Source organism: Eleginops maclovinus, chromosome 1 (assembly GCF_036324505.1).
Source record: "Eleginops maclovinus isolate JMC-PN-2008 ecotype Puerto Natales chromosome 1, JC_Emac_rtc_rv5, whole genome shotgun sequence".
NCBI lineage: Eukaryota > Metazoa > Chordata > Actinopteri > Perciformes > Eleginopidae > Eleginops > Eleginops maclovinus.
In genome coordinates, this window is record NC_086349.1 from 13,656,575 (window position 1) to 13,678,948 (window position 22,374).

The 22,374-nt window shown below is 39.9% G+C and overlaps 3 protein-coding genes across 16 annotated transcripts; 2 read left to right on the plus strand and 1 right to left on the minus strand.

Moving 5' to 3' along the window:
* The first annotated feature begins 216 nt into the window (after positions 1–216).
* On the plus strand, positions 217–13,148 carry sort1b (sortilin 1b). The gene is made up of 20 exons (XM_063879582.1): positions 217–832; positions 2,595–2,654; positions 2,832–2,905; positions 2,990–3,086; positions 3,204–3,365; positions 3,982–4,055; positions 5,032–5,081; positions 5,315–5,442; positions 5,533–5,677; positions 5,917–6,072; positions 6,632–6,738; positions 6,948–7,050; positions 7,177–7,348; positions 7,533–7,723; positions 7,819–8,008; positions 8,198–8,314; positions 9,697–9,805; positions 9,929–10,041; positions 10,187–10,316; positions 10,962–13,148. Exons 1-20 carry the CDS (start codon positions 560–562, stop codon positions 10,974–10,976), a joined length of 2,466 nt encoding a protein of 821 aa, XP_063735652.1. The 5' UTR covers positions 217–559; the 3' UTR covers positions 10,977–13,148.
* Positions 12,949–15,200, minus strand: ngrn (neugrin, neurite outgrowth associated). 2 transcript variants are annotated; one of them, XM_063879602.1, is made up of 4 exons: positions 15,096–15,184; positions 14,727–14,993; positions 14,442–14,552; positions 12,949–13,874 (listed from the first exon to the last, which is right to left on the minus strand). In XM_063879602.1, the coding sequence occupies exons 2-4, from the start codon at positions 14,948–14,950 to the stop codon at positions 13,286–13,288; spliced, it is 924 nt and encodes a 307-aa protein (XP_063735672.1). In that variant the 5' UTR covers positions 14,951–14,993; positions 15,096–15,184; the 3' UTR covers positions 12,949–13,285. The 2 variants fall into 2 exon arrangements, with proteins under 2 accessions (XP_063735672.1, XP_063735663.1); XM_063879593.1 differs by having other exon boundaries at positions 14,727–15,200.
* Positions 15,201–15,993: 793 nt separating this feature from the next.
* On the plus strand, positions 15,994–21,919 carry nfyal (nuclear transcription factor Y, alpha, like). Of its 13 annotated transcripts, none has more exons than XM_063891443.1 (10): positions 15,994–16,147; positions 16,862–16,966; positions 17,163–17,249; positions 18,150–18,296; positions 18,818–18,949; positions 19,043–19,145; positions 19,242–19,411; positions 20,060–20,233; positions 20,652–20,765; positions 20,915–21,919. In XM_063891443.1, the coding sequence occupies exons 2-10, from the start codon at positions 16,886–16,888 to the stop codon at positions 20,978–20,980; spliced, it is 1,074 nt and encodes a 357-aa protein (XP_063747513.1). In that variant the 5' UTR covers positions 15,994–16,147; positions 16,862–16,885; the 3' UTR covers positions 20,981–21,919. The 13 variants fall into 13 exon arrangements, with proteins under 13 accessions (XP_063747513.1, XP_063747531.1, XP_063747572.1 ...); XM_063891461.1 differs by having other exon boundaries at positions 17,163–17,246; XM_063891433.1 differs by lacking the exon at positions 15,994–16,147 and adding an exon at positions 16,155–16,481.
* The last annotated feature ends 455 nt before the right edge of the window (positions 21,920–22,374 follow it).

Below are 22,374 nucleotides of genomic sequence, written 5' to 3' on the forward strand. Positions count from 1 at the left end.
CAACCAATTGTTTAAAAAAAATCCACATTTGAATTAATTTCTGGATGGATGGAGTTACATGATATTAATGCTCAACCTATCTTGACAGGCTTTGACAGCTAATTGCGTTCCTCTGTTAGGCCCCGCCTCCTCGGAATATTCTCAGCGGATTGGTGGACCGGGAAATAAGAACAGCCAATCACAGTGGCGTCTCTCTGCATATAGCATTACATGGTTACAACCACAACCCGCAGACACAATTTCCTTGATCGTTACAGTTTGGACAAGGAGTGCTGCGCGAATATTAGGTGTAAAATACTCCGGTACATTTTCAACATTCCGTTTTTTGACATTGATTCTGCTGCTGCGCGGGGAAATAGACGGAGTTTGTGGGCTCTCCATGTTTTGAAAAGCACGTAATAATCGCTGTCAGGAGGAGACTACTGTATTGTTGATGTCATCCGCGGCAGAGCTGTAGCGACCTTCAATTTCCAGGCAAGACCAGGATAAACAAAGACTTGTTTGGGCTGTTTTTTTAGTCTTTGTCTGGTTTTCGTTGCCAGTGACACCAGCAGCGAAGATGGGACTTTTGCTGCGCTGTGCCCTGCTGTTATCCGTTTTCACTTTCACAGCCGGTCTGCATTTTAAGCTGGAATCCAAACCCTCCGGACAATCGCTTTTATTGAGGCATTCAAACATTAAAGAAAAAGCAGCGAACATCGTAAAGAGGTCTCTGCCGGAATGGCTGTCTGCATCACCAATCCACAAGATAAAACGAAGAAGCACCGAGCAGGGCGACTCCTGCAAAGCAATTAAAGGATATGACACCAAGTTAGCAGACAACACCCACAGTGTAAGTTACCAACTGAGGTCCTGTTACTGATAATTAAATGAGCGTAAAGCAGAGGATGCGCAGGTGCTAACCAGGTGAGACAATAATAGGCCTAATCAGCTATCCTGTGTCTTTAGAAACCTGGCGGCCTGTTTTCCATTCATGTAGACTTAACTCCGAATATACTGCACTGTGTTTCTGTTATAAAAACAAGAACATGGAAAGAATCGAAATTACTTGCTTGTCCAAAAGGAACCATCTTCCCTTACATTATGATTTTATTCTTTAACATTTGGTGCAGTGAAATACAGTGTGGTGAAACAGTAACAACGCCTATTTTCCTCATGCTTAAAGACCTACGTAGGCTCCTCTGAAGCACTACCAGACATTTTTACCTATGAAATGCTCCAGTAATTGCCCTGCCCTATATCTTAATTCTCCTAAAGGATGCAGCTGTATTCTGTATTTGAGGATCCCACTTTTCTTTGCTTCATTGACAGTGAATCTGCCTTAATGTTGACTGGGAAATTGGCCCAATGGGATACATGTGACTGGCTGTGTGGTAGTTATTTTGTAATTAAAAGCTGTGTTTGTGTGGTGGTGAAAGAAGTTAGCCAGCAGGAAGTCTGCTGGATACCAAGAGACTACGGCATTTAGTTTTTATCTCTTAAATCCTGAATAAGGGAAGAGGCTAAATTTGTTCTCAACAGATGTGTAACTGGTTTTAGTGCTTTACCCAGAAAGTGAAAGTACCCCAATTAATGCAGTTTATAAAGTATCTACGTAACTATGCAATGGTTTTCTTAAACAGGAGGCTGATCTCAGCTGAGTCCAGTGCTGCTTATTTACCTAGCTCCTCATTGCCATGTGATCAACTTTGCAGCGCCATCATTATACACTTGTCCTGGTAATCTAAAGTCGTCAGAATTCCTGGAGGCTCAGCTTCGTCATTCCACACGAGTTAATGTTGCAGGTCCCACTGGTACTGGAGCTGCTTACAGCATGAACTGCTGATAGAGACCTGCCTGAAACACTTAGTGGGTGTTCACATGATTGAGAAATAAAGGGAAAAGGTTTCACAAATCAATATTTTTATCAGGCAGCGCGAGCCATACTGTTAAATTGACTTGATTTGCAAACAACTATCAACAAAAGCAAAGTTTGTTTCTTATCCTCGGGTTATAATAAGGTATTCATTAGGCATTTTCAAAGGTCTTTACTGAAAGCAGTTTGACTGGAGCTTTCCGCCTGCTGTAATGCTTGTGTGGTCTGATAAGAGGTGCTTCAGTTTTTACATTGTCATCACTTGGGGAAACATGGTAGCAGTCAGAGCAAAAAAAAGAGGCAAACTTCACAATTTGACTGCATTTTGTTGTTGTGTGGTCAGTGCTAGGAATGCAATCTCTTAGTTCAATAGCTGACTAATTTGTTGTGTTGGTCTTTGGCGTCTACAATTTCTTAAGTCCATTCACCATTTTTATCTGCTGAATGACTAATTTCCAAGAATAAACACATCTCTTGTAAACAGTGAATTTAAAGTCTTGTTTTTGCATGATTTATTGTGGAATACATCAGTTTAATGCCTGGGGATCCATCAAACAAATTCATTGGTTGGCAAAATCATTAAAGTGTTAGAAGACTAATACTTTCTTCAGTCAAAGACAGCCCTGGTAGGTTTACCCCTTCTTTTACACTTAAAGTGGACCTTAAGTATTTATTCAGCTGCTGTACTGCTCAACTAGTGCTGTGATATCCAATATGTTTATTTTGAATCTTTATTCAGTATACCTTCAACGACCTCAGTGGGTCAGTGTCGCTGGCCTGGGTTGGAGATGGCACTGGGGTGAGTGTTATTTTCTTCTCTCTCTTGCAGTGTTGCTTGAACATTGAGTGAACTGTATGAAAGTGACAGTGTAATTTGCCTGCAAAGAACCTTGTTGATTAAAAAAAAAAGGGGCTCATCTATATAAATAAAAGATCCACTCCACTTTCCTAAAGCTAAACCTTTTTTTCTTGGCAGGTCATTCTGGCTTTGACGACCTTTCAGGTGCCCTTCTTCATGATTAGACTCGGGCAGTCTAAACTCTATCGAAGGTAAGTCTCATCTCACCTACTGGAAAAAACACACGGTTTGCATTTGATTTGCATTTACATCCACTGTAACCCTTTATGTGCTAGTGAGAACTACGGGAAGTCGTTCGAAGATGTGACCAACCTCATCAACAACACCTTCATCAGGTCAGAGTTCGGCATTGCTATCGGGAACAACGGGAAAGTAAGTCATGTCCTCTCAGCAAATGTAGTACTTCTGTGATGGGTGCTTGCTCTAAAATACCTTTAGCGTCATCTTGTTTGGTTTTATCAGTCTGAATGTTGGACTCTGTCTCCGTAGGTAATCCTGACAGGAGAGGTTTCTGGAGGTCTTGGGTCCAGGATCTTCGTCTCTGAAGACTTTGGAAAGAGTTTCACCCGCCGCGACCTGCCCTTCATCCCCCTGACGCAGATCACATACAACCCTGACAATTCCAGTGTGTTTCTGGCCCTCAGCAACAGTGTAAGAAAAGAATGTTAGAGAGTATAACGCTATTAATAACTTTGTTTATAGAGCACATTTCCACATTTGCAAATGAAACACATTTAAAAGGGCTACAAATAATAATAGGTGACAATGAACGGACAGTAAACAAGTAAAAGTAGCATTAAGTCTATTAATACTGAGAGCCAATGGTTATAATGGTTATATGCTCTCTCTGTATTTAATTGACGGTTTTGGAAAACCGGTAAAAGAAAAGCATTGAAACAATCGTATCCATTTGAAATAGATGTAGTTTGGAAATTACAATTTGGGATGTACTGTAAGTAAGCTTCTCTATATAAACCTAAAAGCTTTACATTATGTGCGTATCTCATCGTTGCAGGCGATCTGTCATTAATTTGAGAGAGCGAACAACCTTTTGCGTGACCTGGTTTAAAACCCCTTAAGCATTGGCCTTTACCTCACTCCTTCATAGAAAGAAGAAAAACAATGCTCAATCATTTGTTTGCACAGAGAAAATGTATTAACGTGACAATGTTATTTATGGGTAGCTCATGTGTACCAAGTTCCGTGTGAGCTGCGTAAACTGTGCAGTTGAACCAGTATTTAATACATCTATTTTTTATGCCTTCAGAATGAACTGTGGCTGTCTGAAGATTTTGGCAGCAACTGGAAAAAGATGCAAGAAACAGTGTGTCTTGTGAAATGGTAAGATACAAGGCAAACTGAGGATATAAGCACCTTTGTCAGGTGCTCAGTGAACAAACAGCAGTGTAACTCAAAATCCCCAAGCATATCTTAGGGAAACATTTATATTCAGTGAGCTTAGGGAGTAGTTGAAAGGCGGCATTCTTATTGGTTGGTCAAATGACAAAGATTCAAGAAGTGATATTATATCTGTTAGTCATACTTTTCTTCTGTTTTCCTCGAACATAATAATTATTACAGGTAGGATGAAATCAGAGTGTGTTAAACTATGTTTTGACAGTTATGCTGATTTAAATTAACCTCAATGACAACATGTTTATAATGTTTCTCCAAAGTCTTGTATCTTTGTTCCAACTTTGCAAAATAGGCAGTAGAACTGCATTGCATTACAGTCGGTGACAGTAAAATCAGCTCAGCTGAGGCCAAGCCCTTGCAGCATTCTTGTTGTTTTAGAATTACTTCCTGGTTTGTATTGCTTAGTAACCTTAAGAGCTCTAAATATATTGTTACATTTGAAGCTGTGTTTTCAAGGTCACTGAGAATTATATGACAGTGTTTGTGAAACATCAACTTTTATTACTATCCCAAGGATGTTCATTTGCACAAGCTCTAGGAAAATAGGTCATTTTAATCTGGGACAGGAGCTTGGTAAAGTCGCACAACATAAAAAAACTGTAAATATGACTGGCCCGACTGAGTTGTCTTTGCATTTGATAAGCCATGTCATGCGATGCCTACTTTCACTATGCAAACCTATTGCAGGAATAAACAGAGAAGCATTAGGAATCCTGTGAGACCTGATTGCCTCTGTCCTAGTTTTGTTGTTTATTGAGACATGAGCTCATCGACAGCTGTCACATATTTATCATCAACAAATCCTTATACATCTATTATATTAAGCTTGAATGTCCTGGACTGTGAAGGCTAAAATGTGGGTCTGCTTATCTGAAATTTGTTCTTTTCATTGTGATACCAGGGGAAGGAAAAATACAATTTTCTTCACATCCAGTCAGAACGGATCCTGTGGTAAGTCATCCCTTCTTAGAGCTAAACCTAAAACTAAAATATTGCACGTGAAACTTCTGTGTATGTACATGCATATGCTATTACTTTACCAGATGAAAAAGCTAAATTATTTATAAATATATCCTTATTTTCATTACTTTGTATCATGTTTTTGTTAAATGCTATTTACAACCACTGTATTAAGTAACACTTGTAACATTTTATTTCGAAGTTGTATATTATTTATTTTCCAGTTGATCGGGGAATGCTGAATCTGAAGAGGTCTACCGACTATGGTAAAACCGTCAAGACAGTCGCTAGTAAGATCTACTCCTTCGGTCTGGGTGGGCGTTTTCTGTTTGCCTCTGTTATGACAGGCAAGGTCAGTATACAGCAAGTCGTAGTTACCAGCAGATACGGAAACATGATCAGGCATCCAGAGTCAAAATATTTATCGCCTGTCTCTCTGCAGGGGACTCTGAGGATGATCCATGTGTCAGTAGACCAGGGTGAGAAGTGGAACATGGCCCAGCTGCCTCCCGTCGGGCATGAGCAGTTCTACTCCATCCTGGCAGCCAACGATGAAATGGTCTTCATGCACGTCGATGAGCCAGGAGGTCAGTCTGTGCAGAAAACTCAGCAGTTTCCTTATGAATAGAAATGAAGCAACACCATTTAGGAATAGGAGACAGGGTTTTTTCGTGTACAGTCGATAAAGCATGTACTTTTGGCCATGTAGATAAAAAATAAACTCCAATACTATAAATTTCAAACGACGATCTACTGTATAAAACCCAGCATATGGATTGTCTCTCCAGTATGTTTGAACTCATATGTTTCTTCTCAACATCCACAGATACAGGATTTGGCACCATTTATGTATCAGATGACCGGGGCACCGTGTACTCCAAATCATTGGAGCGCCACCTTTACACCACCACGGGCGGCGATACAGACTTCACTAATGTCACCTCCCTGCGAGGAGTATTCTTCACCAGTGTCTTGGCGGAAGGTACGTAGTTCTATTCAAATGCCTGTACTCAAAGTCCCCTCAGAAAGACATACACATATTACTTCTCCATTACATACCAGAGGGAGGGCGTTAAATAAATATTTCATTAGCTGTTCAGTGTTAGATGTCCTGCTTTTTTTAATTCAACTGGCTGACACTTCACTTCACCAGAAATATCATATCACCAGCTAAAGCTTGACTCCATCTTGTCTGCGTCTCTCTAACAAATCTCCTTGTTCCTTTCCTTCAATTTTAACCCATTTTACATTACAAGTTTTTCCGTTTTCATCCTGCCAAATGTATACCTTATGACTGTGTGTTTCATTTAAGAAATGAAAGGAAGAAAAAACAAGTACACACACACATTTATAATGCTATGGAACTTAATACCATATTTTACATTTTGTAATGGCTTCTTTAAATGAAATATGTTTGACTTCCTACTTCATTTCCCCTCAAACATTTGGAACACTGAACAGAAATGAAACATATTTGGGCATTGTTTAGCTAAATGTTGAAGACTACCTGTAAATATGATGTCCTTGTCTTGTTTTTCCAGATAACTCTGTGCAGTCTGTGGTGTCCTTTGATCAGGGAGGGGAATGGGTTCCCCTGAGGAAACCTGCCAACAGCAAGTGCGATGCTACAGCCAAGGACCCAGACAAGGTAAGCAAAGATAGAAAGTAGATCAGTCTTGATAGAACTGGTGTACTTTGATGAAATAAGTATTGATGAACTAGCTTTTGTAGTGTTATATCAAAAGGGCTAAACACAGCACATTAGAAGTGGCAGTATTTCTTTTTTTTAATGTTATTATTTCAACTTCTACTTTGTTTGAATTGTAAACATTCAGATTGATGTGTTTGTGTCTGCAGTGCACTCTCCACATCCATGCAGCCTACAGCACTGCTATGAAGTTGAACGTCCCTATGCTACCTCTGACTGAACCAAACGCTGTGGGCCTCATTATATCTCACGGTAACTCTCAGTTCAGAGTTTTTTTGTACCATTTATTATTTACTTTTAAACAATGGTCGAAGTTTGTTTTAAAAAAAACAAATATGATCACATATTTTCCATTTTAACCCTTTTCCATCTCACCAGGGAGTGTTGGGGATGCCATCTCAGTGATGAAGCCTGATGTGTATGTGTCTGATGATGGGGGGTATACGTGGATAAAGGCCCTGGATGGGCCCCATTACTACGCTATTCTGGACTCTGGAGGGCTGCTGGTTGCTGTGGAGCACAGCCTCACTAAACCTATCAACACGATCAAGTGAGTTACTGTTAGGGACCTGATCAGTGTGTTTTTTCTGATGCTTGGAGTCTGTATTTTTTTCTATACCTGATTTATACATATTAAAGTGCATGCAGTACAACTCTCTCACATATGGTTTTGTTTTACTTCAATATTTATTGGTGTTATGCTAATGATTCTACATTCAAAAATGTCCTGACAGATTTTCTACCGATGAAGGACAGTGCTGGGGTAGTTACATCTTCACCAAAGATCCCATCTACTTTACTGGGCTGGCATCAGAGCCGGGAGCTCGCTCCATGAATGTCAGTATCTGGGGCTACAGAGACGTCCTCCTCAGCCAGTACTGGGTCTCCATCACCATCGACTTCAGGGATCTGCTCACAAGAGACTGTGCGTGACATGAGAATATGTCTGATTCAACAAACTGACTGTCAATATTTTGTGTTCTGTTTTAGTTATATGTAACAAAAAATTGATGAATGCAGGTGGAGATGATGACTATGTGCAGTGGTTGGCCCACTCTGATGACATCAGTGACCCCAAAGATGGCTGCATGCTGGGCTACAAAGAGAAGTTCCTGCGTCTCAGGAAGGACTCTGTTTGCTGGAACGGACGAGATTACGTGGTCAACACTCAGCCAACCCCCTGTTTGTGCACCCTGGATGACTTCCTGTGGTAGGGCCATTGGATGTGTCAAACTTGTATCAAATATCAGTATGAACGTATGCTGGAGAGGATTTTTCCTTTGAGTAAAGAAATAATTGTGAAAATTAAAACGTTCATTTTAATCAAATTAATTACAGATGCCAGATGAAATGTAGGCTTTTCTTCCACCCTCGCTTACTATATTGTGTCTCTCTGCAGTGACTTTGGTTACTACCGTCAGGAGAACAGCTCTGAGTGTGTGGAGCAGCCGGACCTGAAGGGCAAAGTGCTTGAGTTCTGTCTGCAAGGCAAAGAGGAACAACTGCAGACCAGTGGGTGAGTGACTGTGTGGCTCCTCTCCTGTGTTCATTAACGCTACATGATTCATCTTTATTTATTGTGTACTGTTTAGAGTAGCGAGTTGTTCTTTTTGTAGTTATTGCAATTGAAAAATGTGTTTCTTTAGAGGCCATTTCATTACCTACAATACATACAAAATACCGATGCCACATTTTATTGTAGATAGTGACAGGGGATAGCTGTCAGTGTTTTTCGGAGTAGAGAAGTAATGAGGAAGAGGAAGTACAGATCGGTCAGGGGAAGCAGAGGAGGGTGAGAGTGAGTCTCATGCTTTCAATGTGGAACAGTGAATGCTGATAAAAGAAATATGAATAGAAGTTGATATTAACTGCTATAGACCCATCTGCATTTAATAGTGCCAATACAAGTATTAGGGCTGTCAAAATTGCTCAAAAATGAAGTTTGAATATTTCCTCTAAAAAAAATACATATATTCGAAGTATTCGAATGTGTGTATTTGCGCATTACGCCAATAACAGGAAAAACTAATACAACAAGACATTACTACTTGTATAGGTGGTAGTTTATTTGAGTTTAAACATATTTGACAACATATTACCTACACAAAAATAAGTAAATGAACTAATGGCCAAGACCGCAGACCTCACTCTCGCTCGCTCACTCGCACTCGCACGCACTCGCACGCACTCTTTCTCTCTCTCTCTCTCTCTCTCTCTCTCTCTCTCTCTCTCTCTCTCTCTCTCTCTCTCTCTCTCTCTCTCTCTCTCTCTCTCTCTCTCTCTCCCCCGCACCCTCACGCTCTCTGCACATAACGGTTTAAATGAACAACAACAATAAACAAATGCTGAGTGCTGGTCAATAGTTTTGTGCAAGCAATTTACTCTTGTCCCAAATATGGCAGACTTCATTCAGTGATTGAAACAAATATTATTAACATGAATTGAAGTTTTACAGTATATAGAACCGACATTGAACGCTCCGAGCGAGCTGTGCTGTACCGACCAAAATCCGAAGCATTTCCAGACAGGGCTTTTTAGATTTCTTGGGGTTAAAATCACTTTCTCTGCTGCAGTCGAGTTGGGCTCTGCACTTTTTGCCATCTTCCACATAAGTCAACTTTCAGCAGTGACGCTGTGCCAGACAGTGCGACTCCTGTGACCTGTCCCTGACCCCTCAGGCAGCAGGCCACTCGCAAAGCAGACAGCCGCTGCCACGGGTGTGGTTTTCCACATTTGAATATTAATTTTCACCTTCGAATGTCTGTTTTTAAAATCTATTCGATATATATTCGAATTTAGAATATTCGTTGACTGCCCTAACAATAAATGTGTTTATCTGTATCAGTTGGAAATATGCAACTAACTATCAAATACTCTTGATGTGTCTTTGGTCCACAGCTATAGGAAAATCCCTGGAGATAAATGTGAGGGAGGAAAGATGCCTGAGCGTAAAGAGATCGACCTCAGTAAGAGGTGTGTGAGTGACCTGGTGGGCCCTGAACTTCTGGTCAGTACCTCTGCCTTCTTGGTAAAATGTGACGAGTGTTGATTGGTTGTAGTTGTATGCTTGCCTTCAGTGTGTCCATCCCACAAGTTTTAACTTTCGCCTCTGCCATTTTTTTTTTTACAGATAGACGTTCCCTCCTCCAAGTCTGTACCCATTGTGCTAACAGTCCTCATCGTCATGTTGCTGAGTATTGCAGCCGGAGTCGTCTTTATCAAGAAATATGTCTGTGGTGGCAGGTTAGTGTATAATATTTATATATAGGATAGCATGTTCAGAATGTAGACTCTATCTTTATAATTCAGAATTTCTTTTTCATGCTCACATGTTTTAAATGTCTTTTAAGGGTAAAAACTGACCTGATCATTTTTTGGTGCCATGCAGGTTCCTGGTTCACAGGTACTCAGTGCTGCAGCAGCATGTTGAAGACAATGCTGTTGGAGGGATGGACGACCCCCTGGAGACAGACCACTCTCCAAATGGAAAGATAGAGTTTCACGACGACTCAGATGAGGTACAGTGTGGATCATTTTCACTCCCTATACTTCTAAGATTGGGCAATACAGTGCAACCCAAAACATGTGTATGTTTCTTTAAAGCATGCTGCTTGTTGTGTACAATTCCGAGAAATAAAGTAATGTTATACAGCCCAGAATGAAAATAAGATATTAGTTGATACACATTTTCTTACATAAAATAGACTTAACACTTTAAAAAAGAAACCCTAGTGTATTTAAAAGATGTTTTGAAAGTAAAGAGGTATAAACATTTCCAGTGCCTTCTGGTGGACAAAAGGTGTAATTGTATTCTTGCTAAATAAGCTTAAATAAATATTGGAATTTCTGTACAGCATAAACGTATAAGCTATTATTATTTGCTTTTATACTGCTGGGAGGGAACAATCTTTCTCTGTAACTCAAAAATGATTTTTAAATACAACATGAATTGGTCTGGTGTTAGAGTAAGTCACAGCATTGTAGCTCAAAAAAGGGAATGACTTTACACAAAAGCTACAAAGTTATGTCCTTTAACTACACCTAGAACACAGTCACTTAAGTAACTGAGTTGGGCGCATGTGTAAACATAACCATAACGGATGTTCTTGTTTGCTTTTCTATTTGGCTTCAGGCTTCATTGTTATTTTCTTGTGTTTGTACAGGACCTGCTGGAATAGCAGGATTAATCCAACATGCTACTGAGCAACAGTTGAGCTTCCAGTTGCGGCCGCTGCTCCTGTCACTCTTTCGTATCCAGCTACTTCTTCCTTTCACCTTCTAGTATGAAGTTTGGCCTCAGCTGTCGGATGGAAAATCTGCATTGCTCTGCTGTCATCTATGAAGTATGATGAATGTACGGGGGCTTCCTGGGATTATTTCCACAGTGGGGGAGGAAGGAGGTCTTGTAGTGTCGTGCTTCAGTTATTGATTCTGTCGATTGAGTTTAAGTCTCTAACTTATTTATTTTAAGGAATGAAGAACTGATGCAGTCATTTAAACTGCTAAGTAATTGGTTTTGAAGTGAAGCTAGATGTATAAATCCACCACCACTGCATTACGGGTCCTATTTCTCCTATCACCTGGGAGCGCTCCTGGAAACACTTCTAATTTTGGTTGAAGATCTGAGACCTTTTTCTCATGCACTTGTACATAAACCTGTTCTTCTTCGCCGTTTCTGACAATTTGCTAGGTGTTATCACGATACCTGTTTGTAGCTGATTAATAACTCCAAAACAATTTAATCCCTGCTTTAAATAAGGTATTTCAGAGCCAGGAATATGTAAATGAGAGATTTTTGAGCCTTCTCCTCTGTTGGCACAGATTTGTGAAATCCCCTGTTGTAGTGTATGTTTGGAATAAAAGCCAGCGTACTTTTACTCCATGGCATTTAGAACCATTGATAAAGTAACGAGACCTGAGTGGAAATTACTTTACATTTTTGCATTAGGTTTGATAGCAATAACAATGTTGAGATTCAGTCTATTGTCCATGCATGTTAAATAATCCTATTGGTACAATATCTCTATTTTATCCAGCTGCTTCTTTTGATGAATGTAGAGGTCATTGTGTGAAAGCACATTACGCATAACTGTATAGGGGTGTAAGGTGTGTCTGTTTCAAGACAGGAATATTTCAAATGTGTATATCAGCAGTTGTAACTGCCCAAAGCACAAGGTTGTTTGTAATTTGACATTTTCTCTAAATGTGACCTAGTGTTTAACGTGATCAGTCTATAATAATCACTGGAATCGTGCACACATCATGTTTATAGTAATTTGAGCAGTTTTTGTACTACAAAACGTTTGAACTGTTACAAATTGTGTTTCCAAGAAGTCGAGAGTAAGAAATAATTCTAGTTTGAAAGTAAATATCTACAGTCATTTTGTATATCAGAGTCAGAATACATTGATATGATTTGGCATAGAAGCAATAAGAAAAACACATTTCATTATGCAAATGTTGTTTAGCATATTTACCACTGTAGCCTATTAGAGTTAACGGCCATGGTGGTTTTTAGTTGTATTTGCATCCCTGTTGGAGCAGATACACGGAAGTAATATTATGGAAAGTTTGTCATTTCACAGAAAACTGCTGTTTTTTAAAATGATCGTCATACTACTGTCTCTTCAAGTCTTAAAGGGATTCTCTTTTTTCCTTTTTAACATTTGTTGCACAATTATTTGTCCGTCTTATTTGAAATGCAATGCTTTCATGCAGGATTTATTTATGTGTGACTCGCAGGTTCAGGGTGCAGTAAATTGGATGTGGTTATACAAGTGCCTGGTGTTAGGATGAGATGCGAGGCCATCCTAATGTGTGGCTAGCATCTCTTTACTGAGAATTATCTGTATCAACTTATGTGTAACCAGTCCCATCAAGTATGTCAGTCACATCCCCAAGTTATACTTGTTGTCAAAGATGATTCCTTTAGCCTTGACAGACGTGGGTTTCATACCAGCTCTCTCTGAACTGCATGTTAAATTACAATATTTAAATCAAAATAGCTTTGTAAAGAAAATAGCCTAAAATAAATTGGTTATTTTCTCCTTCCTGTCTTGGCACAATACATCACTGAGTGAAACTTTGACAAGATTAAATTCACCCCAAAAATCATACAGGGTTATTATGTAGCTGTTCAAAACTGGGGGACACTTTTTTTCATGGGTTTATTGCATTAATAAAAAGGTAACGCATTTTTCTTACAATTTAAACTGGTGTATAAATTATTAACTCATTGTGATGGTTCTGTAAATATACAAGGTTACATCTTTCTATCTGCTATGTGTCCCTCTACTGTATATTTGAGGTTTTTTTCTTTGGTTTTGCCAATAAATTCATATGTTCCTCTATTTTTGTCACCTGATTTTTATTAAATAGCAATTTCGAAATATGTTGTTTACAAAGTCACTTAGTAAACTCTTACTGTATCCTAAGATGACAACCTGACCATCACACATGCTCAGCATCTGTCCAATGCAGGAAGTCCTCAGATTCGATACAGAAAGTTTCCCTCTGCATCAAAAAAGTCATTGCCATCTTGCACCACAGGGCAAGACTTTACCGTTTCCATGAACTCTTGAAGTTCTTCTTCTGTGAACAGCCGTCCATCCCAGCTCTCCTTGTCTTCTTCATCTTCCTCTGTAGGATTTGAGTTGTAAAAGCTGTCCTCTTCTATTGACGTCGTCACAGGGACATCTTTACTAACATCAGCTCTGACATGGGTGGGCAGAAGAGATACAGGGGCAGGGCTCTTAGTCAAGAATCCTGAACCTCCCCCACGAAGCATTAAAGTATTTTCGGCAACAGGCACGACGGCAGCTTCCACACTCACTGGTGGGAGTAGTGCTGTTGTGCGGTTTCCAGGCAGTTTCAGCCTGTCCGGCCCTGCAGCGGCTCCTGATGGCAGCACCTGCTGACCGAGTCCAGCCATTGCTCTGGTGTCCTGTTTGACCTTTTTTTCAGGAGTGGGGACAAACTTGCTCCTGAGGACTCTCCGGATGACATCAGTGGTGACAGAGTAACCCTCAGCCAGACGCTCAACTGTCCACTCATCTGGATGCTCCTGCTTCAGATATCTGAAAATAAAATATCACTTTAAGCATAATTTATGCAACTACTGTGAGGAAAGAAAAACTAATAATAGAAGAGTTGTTAAACTGATATTACCAATGGGGTATTTTATACCAACCAGATTTTCAAGGAAAATAAAATAGTCCTTGCAATATGCAGGAAAATATGCATCATATATCAGTGGCAGTTCATGAAGCAGGACGAAATTAACGTTAAAATGGCAAAGAACTGCATTTATAAAAAAGGCACAAAATGTTGATTTTTCATTCAGGTAAATATTTTCATTATCAGCACAACTGCGAAGTTTCTAGCAACAGCTATTTTTGTGACAAGAACAAACGTTCAATTTATCTTTAGGGTTTAATGAATATGTAACACTTTTCAACACAATCCACAAAGGAATATCTACATAGACATGGTTCAGGCATAGAATAAACAATTGTCCAAAAAATATTTTCGAGTATAAAGGATTTTCCAAGGTTCCATGATTTATATAGAAGTTTTACTTATGTCCAGGGCGTCCATGACATGAACTGGTAGTTGTTAGTTAGTTATTATTGAAAGATCCTCACTTGATCTGCTCAATAGCATCCCAGGTGAGCTTCCTCTGTGGAGCTCCTGGTGGAGTCATCTGCCTTCTCAGTATGTGATATTTCACAGTCTTCTGCTTTTTTTTCTGCTCACTGAAACACATGGGAGACATAGTTTTAGTTCTCCAACAATACCATATACCAAACTTAAACATGCAAGTAAAATGCAGGAATACAAAGATGTATGCAATATAAAAAGTGAAGACAACCCACACATCATAGTATATAATGTTGTTTCTTTCAAGCTGGAATAATGTTGACTCTTACTGAAACAAGTCCTGGAGTTTGTCCTCCACATCTTCCAGTTCCTCATCAGACATCTCTTCACTGTCTCTCTGGGATCTGTTGGAAACCTTGTCTCTGCGCACATGACTGTGTGCCTTGTTAAATTCTTTACTCGCAAATCGACAGCTGGTAATAGAAACTGAGGGCATCACTGACCGAGCGCCGAGCCTGTAGAGGAGGGAGAGGACCTGCAGAGGTCTGGCCATGCTCACAAACGTTGTGTTCTCCCTTTTCAGACAATGTCATGAGCTTGTTAGACCAGAGAGGAGACAGTCACAGGTTAAGTGACACACAATAACGCACATCCACAAGTCAAACTGTCCACACCACACACATAACAACTCATATCACCTGCTGTTTCTGTTAACTAAAGGAATTAAATTAGATTAACGAAAAAGGCCCCCTCCACTGTCATGCCACCATCCAATGAAACTCGTGCATGGACTTCCGCAAACATGAATATAACAACAGACACGCGGCGCAGTGGTGCCTGCTACCGGATTGGAGGTGTAGTGTGGGTCAATGTTACCTAGAAAAGTAGGTCAGCCATCAGGTCAAGAAATGTGGAAATGTACTAATTTAGAAGTTAATGTATAAAAAAGTGTAATTTCAACTCAGTACTTTTGGATTCCTTAAAAGTAAAGAAATGTTTAAACATTATGAGAATGTTTTCAGTACAAATTAAAATGCATTTTACATGTACAAGATTGACAGTTGGTCATGTAACATTGGAACAAACTACAGGAGTACTATTTGTTCTACTATATATCATTTCTTTTCATGGGTTAATATAATTGGTTATCCAAAAAAAGCTATATTATAAAAATGTTATCAAAAATGTAATTAGGTAATCATTGACAATGTAACTATAAAGCATTCACACATTTCTTTAAAGGTTAGTTGGGACGGAAATAGCATTATTGTAATTTTAAACATTTCATTGGAAACCAATCATTAAAGTCAGAAACGCTGAGGATAATGTTTGGTTGATGATGCTGTTATTTCTGCCTTAAAGAGTCTGCCATTAAAGGAACTATTAAACCTCTCCTCTATGATAAACATGTAGATGAAGTATGTGAAATTGATCGAATGTGAAGATGCCTTTCCGAGGCAATTTCTTAATGTCATTTTATTTTATTTATAAACGTTCTATCTTTTAAAAAAAAAAGTTTTTGACAACATAGCCCAAGGGAGCTTTGAAAACACAGCACATGTAGCACAGTGGCGACCTCCTTCGGGCGCCCCGCTCCTTGCACTCTGTCCCCGGGTAGTGTCACGCAGCTTCGCATCTCCTCCCAGGCTCCGTTGTTTCATTTGCGCCATTTTGTCCGCTCACTTTGTTGATTGGGCTTTAGCGAGCTGTACTAGAGCCAATCAGAGGGAAACCGGACAGTGAAGCTACGGTAAGGGAAACCCGATTGAAGGCATTCGTAGTTGTCAGCACGGATTGGTTTGCCATGGACCAACCAAATTACTAACCCGTTTAAATGCAAAAAAATCGAATGGCTGTATGATTTCGACCGCTGTGTCCCGGGCTGATTAGGCTGCTAATAACTGCTTGTTTTCGGCTGCTGTGAGGAAACATGATCTCTGGCTCGACAAGCCTTAGCTAACGTTAGCTAAAGGGAATCTCAAACAAAGGGCGGGTTGAAAAAGCCAACGTGCTCCCATCAGTAGACGTCGACTAGCAAATGATCATTATCATTAGCTGACCACATAATGAACCACCGTCTAAAGGTAGCTGATTATCTGTTAACTGTCCTTCCGTATTTGCTTTCTAGCGTTTACTATGCTTTTAGCTAGCTACCTGACGCTAGCATTTAGCTCCCACGACACCTAGCAAAACACCTCGTTAAAGGGATTCAATACAATCTCATCTGAATGTCAGATGTTACATTTGGCAAATTATGACTGGTGGAAATGTAATGGTCTTTTTCTGTTTAAATAATGTCTAATCAAATTTGAGTTGGCAGCACTAATGTTAGATATTGTTTGGAAACCCCTTGTTTCCCCCCCCTGGCTGATTTATGATGTTGTGGACTGATATACAAATAAAATACATGATAAAGAATCGTTAAGTTAAGCTCATACTGTATGTTTCTTTCTGATTTTTGCAGAGAGATTTGTGAAAATAACAAGCCATGGAGCAGTACACCACTGCCACCACTTCCACTGGGGAGCAAATCGTTGTGCAGACTTCCAATGGACAGATCCAACAGCAGGTAAACTCAGGATTTAATGTGAAAAAATGTGGTTTTGATAAATAAATGTTTACAGCAATTACACTGTCTGCTATAAGATCACAGTTAACGGGTACCCATAATTAAAATGTTGCAGTGGATCCAAGTCAAAGTCTCTTTTCCTCATAATTATTTTTCTGAGACTGTATTGTGCTGTATTATCCTGCCTTGCCTGCAGACACAGGGCACAGTGACGGCTGTGCAGCTGCAAACAGAGGCGCCAGTGGTGACGGCCTCAGGCCAGCAGGTGCAGACACTCCAGGTAGTGGTGTCAACGCCGCCGCCCTGTGTCAGAGTCACAACAGTGTTACAGCCTACGAGTTTTGCATGCTACAACCAGGGCTGTTTCATGACCCATCTCTGTGCTGTTTGGTTCATCCTCCCTCCCTAGCATGTCTTTAAAGCTGCCTGAACTGCATGTTCCTCAGCACAGTTTGTTGTGTGTCAGCCTCAGGTTTCCGCTCCCGCTCTCATGACTCCTCTTTGTCTGAGTTATGTTTGTATCTTGCAAGTTATGCAAGTAAGACATTGTTATTCTCAGTGAGGATAAAACCTGAGTGTTATGGATGTGTTTGGAAGTTAGCAGGACCAGCATTGAACTGCATGGATCCATAGTCATTACTCGCTGTCACTTCTCGTCATCCAGCTATATTTTTCTTATTCTCTCGTGGCGAAATGGCAGTAGATTCCTCAAACTCTGGTATTTTTCCATATGGTGCAACTGCGGCCACAGGCTTTCAGTTGTCTTATGCAGTCAATCATTTTATTAATTGATGCCAATTGGACCTCTGTGCTTTTCAAGTTGGATATATGGATTCAAATTAATTTGATTAATTAAGCAAAACAAGTGAACAAAAAGCCAAATTTAACCTTTTGGTTCAGCATCAGTTTTCCAGTAAATAAACACTGTTTACAGTCACACTTGTAGCCTAGTCTCAGGATGCAAAAAAAACATTAAGCATAAACTGTACATTTGAGTTTGGATTTACTATTGAACTGAATGGTTTCATCTTTGTATTAAGCGAATCATCAAATATTTATCCGTGGTGGGGTATCTCGGATGTTTCTGATTTAATATAATTTGTCTTGTGAATCACACATCAGTGATATTGATGTAACAAACACTGGCAGTGATGCTGTAACCTCTTTCTGTATCTCTCTGCAGGTCCAGGGACAGCCTCTGATGGTCCAGGTGAGCGGCGGGCAGCTCATTACATCATCAGGGCAACCCATAATGGTGCAGGCCATGTCTGGGGGTCAGGGTCAAACCATAATGCAGGTCCCTGTGTCTGGAGCTCAAGGGTTACAGCAGGTAAGAGACAAGCCTCAGTTAATTTAATTTACTTGTACAAGGATGTTGTGTTCTCCTGTAATATAACTGGCAGATGTAAACATTATGACCTTGCTTTCAATTATTTATCAGTTCCTGTACAAGTTACTGTTGACCAATGGCTCTTACTTGTGATATTTTTCCCAATTTGAAGTGCCAAAAAACAAGTGTTTTCCAAATGCTGTGTTTACCCCAAACACAAAGCAAAGTATACCCTTGCGTTACTTGACTAGTTTGACTGTGGCATAGGCTTGTGTTAACTCCATTCACTTGAGCTAGGCAGTGTGTCCAGAAGGATTAGGGGCTCACCTCAATGTAGATCCTGGAATTGGGCCTTGATAGTCATTGAAAAGATCTTGAATTTCATGTTGAGGAAAACGTTTGAACCTTTATGTAAGCAGAGGAGAATAATTGTATGTATGGTAAAAACACTGAGTTTCTGTTAGCAGATGAATATATATTGCTGTTTCTGAATCTGTGGGTGGAACCTTTTCCATGTTTAGATCCAGCTGGTACAGCCGGGTCAGATCCAGCTGCAGGGTGGTCAGACTCTCCAGCTGCAGGGCCAGCAGGGTCAGCCCCAGCAGATCATCATCCAGCAGCCCCAGACAGCCATCACCGCTGGACAGAACCAGGTGCAAAATTCTGTCCAGTTTAATGGAAAATCAATGTAACAAATCATCAATATTATTACTGAGTATGTTCTCTTCTTACTCGTGGTCCCACAGGGGCAGCAGATCAGTGTGCAGGGCCAACAGGTGGCACAGACGGCTGACGGACAGACCATTGTCTACCAGCCTGTCAATGCAGATGGCACTGTCCTGCAGCAGGGTAAACTCAACTCTCTCATATCTTTCTGCCTTAGTCTGTGTATACTTGCACTGCTAAGTTGTAATTTTGAACCGTGATGATAATCCCCTTTTGCAGGAATGATCACAATTCCGGCTTCCAGCTTGGCCGGCGCCCAGATTGTGCAGGCAGGCGGTGCCAACACAAACACTACTAATAGCGGCCAAGGCACTGTGACCGTCACCCTGCCCGTTTCCGGTAACATGGTCAATGCAGGTGGAATGGTCATGGTAAGACCCTGTGCAGAGGTATCAGACTCTTATTACCATTTTATTTAGTTTTTTATAGATTTTAATCTAATCTCGCGTTATGGTGGAGGTCACTTTTCAGAGCACCAAATATGTTTATTTTGTCTATAATTTTTATGTTAATCACAAAATCTTTTCTCTATCCATTGTGAATCTGTAGAAATTGGGTGTTATTTATTTGTATTTAAGTAATCATAATCTGATGTGATATGATTAATGCATATACTATATACTTAACTTTGTTGTTTGAATCAGTGAATTTGATCATTTAGTATAACTTAAATTTACTTGTTACAATACATTCAGTGTATATTATGTTTATTCAAAGCCCTCAACCACAAAAGTATTTTTCATTATTTTGCCTGAATAAACATCTTCTTACGACTTTAAGGACATTTGCAGAACATGTTTGATTGACAGCTTCCTCACCTCTCCTGCACTTCTTGGAGCAGAACATCTAACACCTTTATTCAAGATATTTTGACCTCATGCAATTCAAATCATAAATCCACCCTATAGAGACTTCTATAGCTAGACAGAAATGACCTGTATTTGCAGTGTAACTACTTCTTTGTGTCAGCTAATATTTGTTTGCTTTCTATGCCAGAGGCTTTAAACACAGTGTCCCTGTTTATATCTCTCTCTCAGATGGTGCCTGGCGGTGGCGCAGTTCCTACAATGCAGCGTATCCCCCTGCCAGGGGCAGAAATGCTCGAGGAGGAACCTCTGTACGTCAATGCCAAACAGTACCATCGCATCCTGAAGAGAAGACAAGCTAGAGCCAAGCTCGAAGCTGAGGGCAAAATCCCCAAGGAAAGGAGGGTAAGGACAATTAGTGGTCATCATGCACCACACTTGCAAGCACATTTAAGAGGGGCAGATTATGGCCAACATGATAATACAATTATTTAATATTTGTATTGCACTTCCAAAGTTAAATAAATACAGCACTACTTTCATTCATTGCCATTTTTTGTTTAAAATAGGTAATATCTTACTTGCATGTAAGACAGATTATAAAATAAACACCCGACCTTTAGTGTTATTTAACCATTTTTCTTTCAGAGAAGGATATCTCAAAACTTTAGGAATTACCTGAATGGCTTGGTTACATGGGTGGAAAGTACACAAACGTGTTTTGTTTTCTAGGAGTGGGATAAATAACCTTTGAATCATCACTGTTGTAGAGTGTTTGCAATGGAAAATTAGTCACGCTCCAGTACACCTTCTTGCTTTCCAGCAGAAATACCTTCACGAGTCTCGCCACCGCCACGCCATGCAGCGCAAGCGAGGAGATGGAGGCCGTTTCTTTTCACCAAAGGACAAGGAAGAAATGGCTTTGGCTCTTGCACAGGTAAGAAATTATAAATTGTCATCTTAGTAATTAAAAAATGTTCCGGTGAAAGATTTGAGTTTTCTTTTTTATTTTCTTTGGAATTAGGGCATGAAACGCCTCATTAATTATCAAGCTGACCTCTCTGATCCTTTATCCTCCTCCCGCAGCAACAGCAGGAGGCGGCCCAGGCAGCAGGAGAGGAGACGGTGGCTCAGATGATCCGAGTCTCATAGTACTTTGGCCGACACATCTGTCTGTGAACTCTGCGCTGCCGGAAACTATTCATCCCAGCTAACCTGATCTGCCACACCTTCTCCTCTCACTTTTACTTTCTCCTGCCTGATTGTCATATGCCAAACGCCAGCGCCACCACTGGATTTCTTCTGATATCTCTCCTCTCTTACACTGGTCTTCCAGGGAGCTGACTGTGTGGCTGCTCAGCCTGTGGACTGGTCTTCTTCTTCTTTGAGAGAGAAGTGTCCTTTCCTTCTCCGCCTATCTGGTTAAGTTTCATGACCAGGTTTTAATATTCATAAGGATTTGTTTGGACTATTGAAGCATGAAATCATGTGTAACTAGGGCTAATCACACTTCAAATAACATCTGTGAAGCCTTGTTGGACCCTGCTAGCAAATCCAATTTACTATCAGTGAGTAATTATTGCGTTAAAGATTTTGTAAATGGTACAGATTGTTTTGAGACACTTATTAAGCATTGTTGTCTTTAAGCTTTTATGTGATGTCCTGAATTTTCCTTTTTCCTTCCTTTTTTTGAACCCATTGACGGTGGGGGACGGACTCAGCATCATAAGTCCAACCTGTTTCCACTGAGAAAAAAACGAACGAAGTGAACTAATGTGAACATATTGTACAGAAATCCCCCCCCCCCCCCAGTGTATCTGGTGTAACTAGTTTGCCCATTTATGTGGATGACTTTTATACAGTTAGTGATTAGACAGTGTTTGTAGGAAAAAAATGACTCAATGTGTAATTACATTACACATTATATCCATGTAGTAACTTCTTCATTGGTCTCAGTTTGTTTTTTCATTGTAGATAATAGATTTTTTGTACCCATCCAATGCAGTACTGCAATGTTTTGGTTTTTTTTATAATGGAAAAAAGGGTTAGATATTCATGAAACCTATGTCCATTAAATGTTAAGTGACTCAAGGTTGTTTGTGGTTACTTCTTCTCCCCAGTTTTGGCTAGTTCATTCAAGAAATCCCATGAATTCTATCTGTTGGCATGCTGTAAAAGCTTAAGTATTAGTTAAATATTTTAATTGCTTTTGGGTAGTTTGATCGACATAATGTATATCATTTGAAATAGTTATGAAGTAGCCAGAAATATAAATGCTCAAGTTAAGTACAAGTACTCCAACATTGGTTTTAGTACAGCACTGATAAATATTTAATTGTCATTCTGATTTATTTAGACTGCACCAAGTCGTAGAAACATAGAAAAAACACAGCATTATAAATGTAACCAGAATTAAAAAATGTAAAATGTAATCAAGTAATTTGAAGAGAGGAAGAACATTATTTGAACAAGCATCTTGTTAATAAAATAGACTTGGTTTATCTGCAACAATTTTATCAGCCAGATATTTTTTTCTACTCTCAACA

Bases quoted from the DNA above. Each gene is read 5' to 3' on its own strand.
- sort1b (XM_063879582.1), top strand. From the start codon at position 560: ATGGGACTTTTGCTGCGCTGTGCCCTGCTGTTATCCGTTTTCACTTTC. The intron at 5,678-5,916 runs GTCAGTCTGTGC...CAACATCCACAG, and splicing joins GCACGTCGATGAGCCAGGAG to ATACAGGATTTGGCACCATT. The intron at 9,806-9,928 runs GTCAGTACCTCT...TTTTTTTTACAG, and splicing joins TGGTGGGCCCTGAACTTCTG to ATAGACGTTCCCTCCTCCAA.
- ngrn (XM_063879593.1), bottom strand. From the start codon at position 14,950: ATGGCCAGACCTCTGCAGGTCCTCTCCCTCCTCTACAGGCTCGGCGCT. The intron at 14,553-14,726 runs GTAAGAGTCAAC...CATGTGTTTCAG, and splicing joins AAACTCCAGGACTTGTTTCA to TGAGCAGAAAAAAAAGCAGA. The intron at 13,875-14,441 runs GTGAGGATCTTT...TTTTATTTTCAG, and splicing joins GATGCTATTGAGCAGATCAA to ATATCTGAAGCAGGAGCATC.
- nfyal (XM_063891443.1), top strand. From the start codon at position 16,886: ATGGAGCAGTACACCACTGCCACCACTTCCACTGGGGAGCAAATCGTT. The intron at 16,967-17,162 runs GTAAACTCAGGA...CCTTGCCTGCAG, and splicing joins ATGGACAGATCCAACAGCAG to ACACAGGGCACAGTGACGGC. The intron at 18,950-19,042 runs GTGCAAAATTCT...GTGGTCCCACAG, and splicing joins TCACCGCTGGACAGAACCAG to GGGCAGCAGATCAGTGTGCA.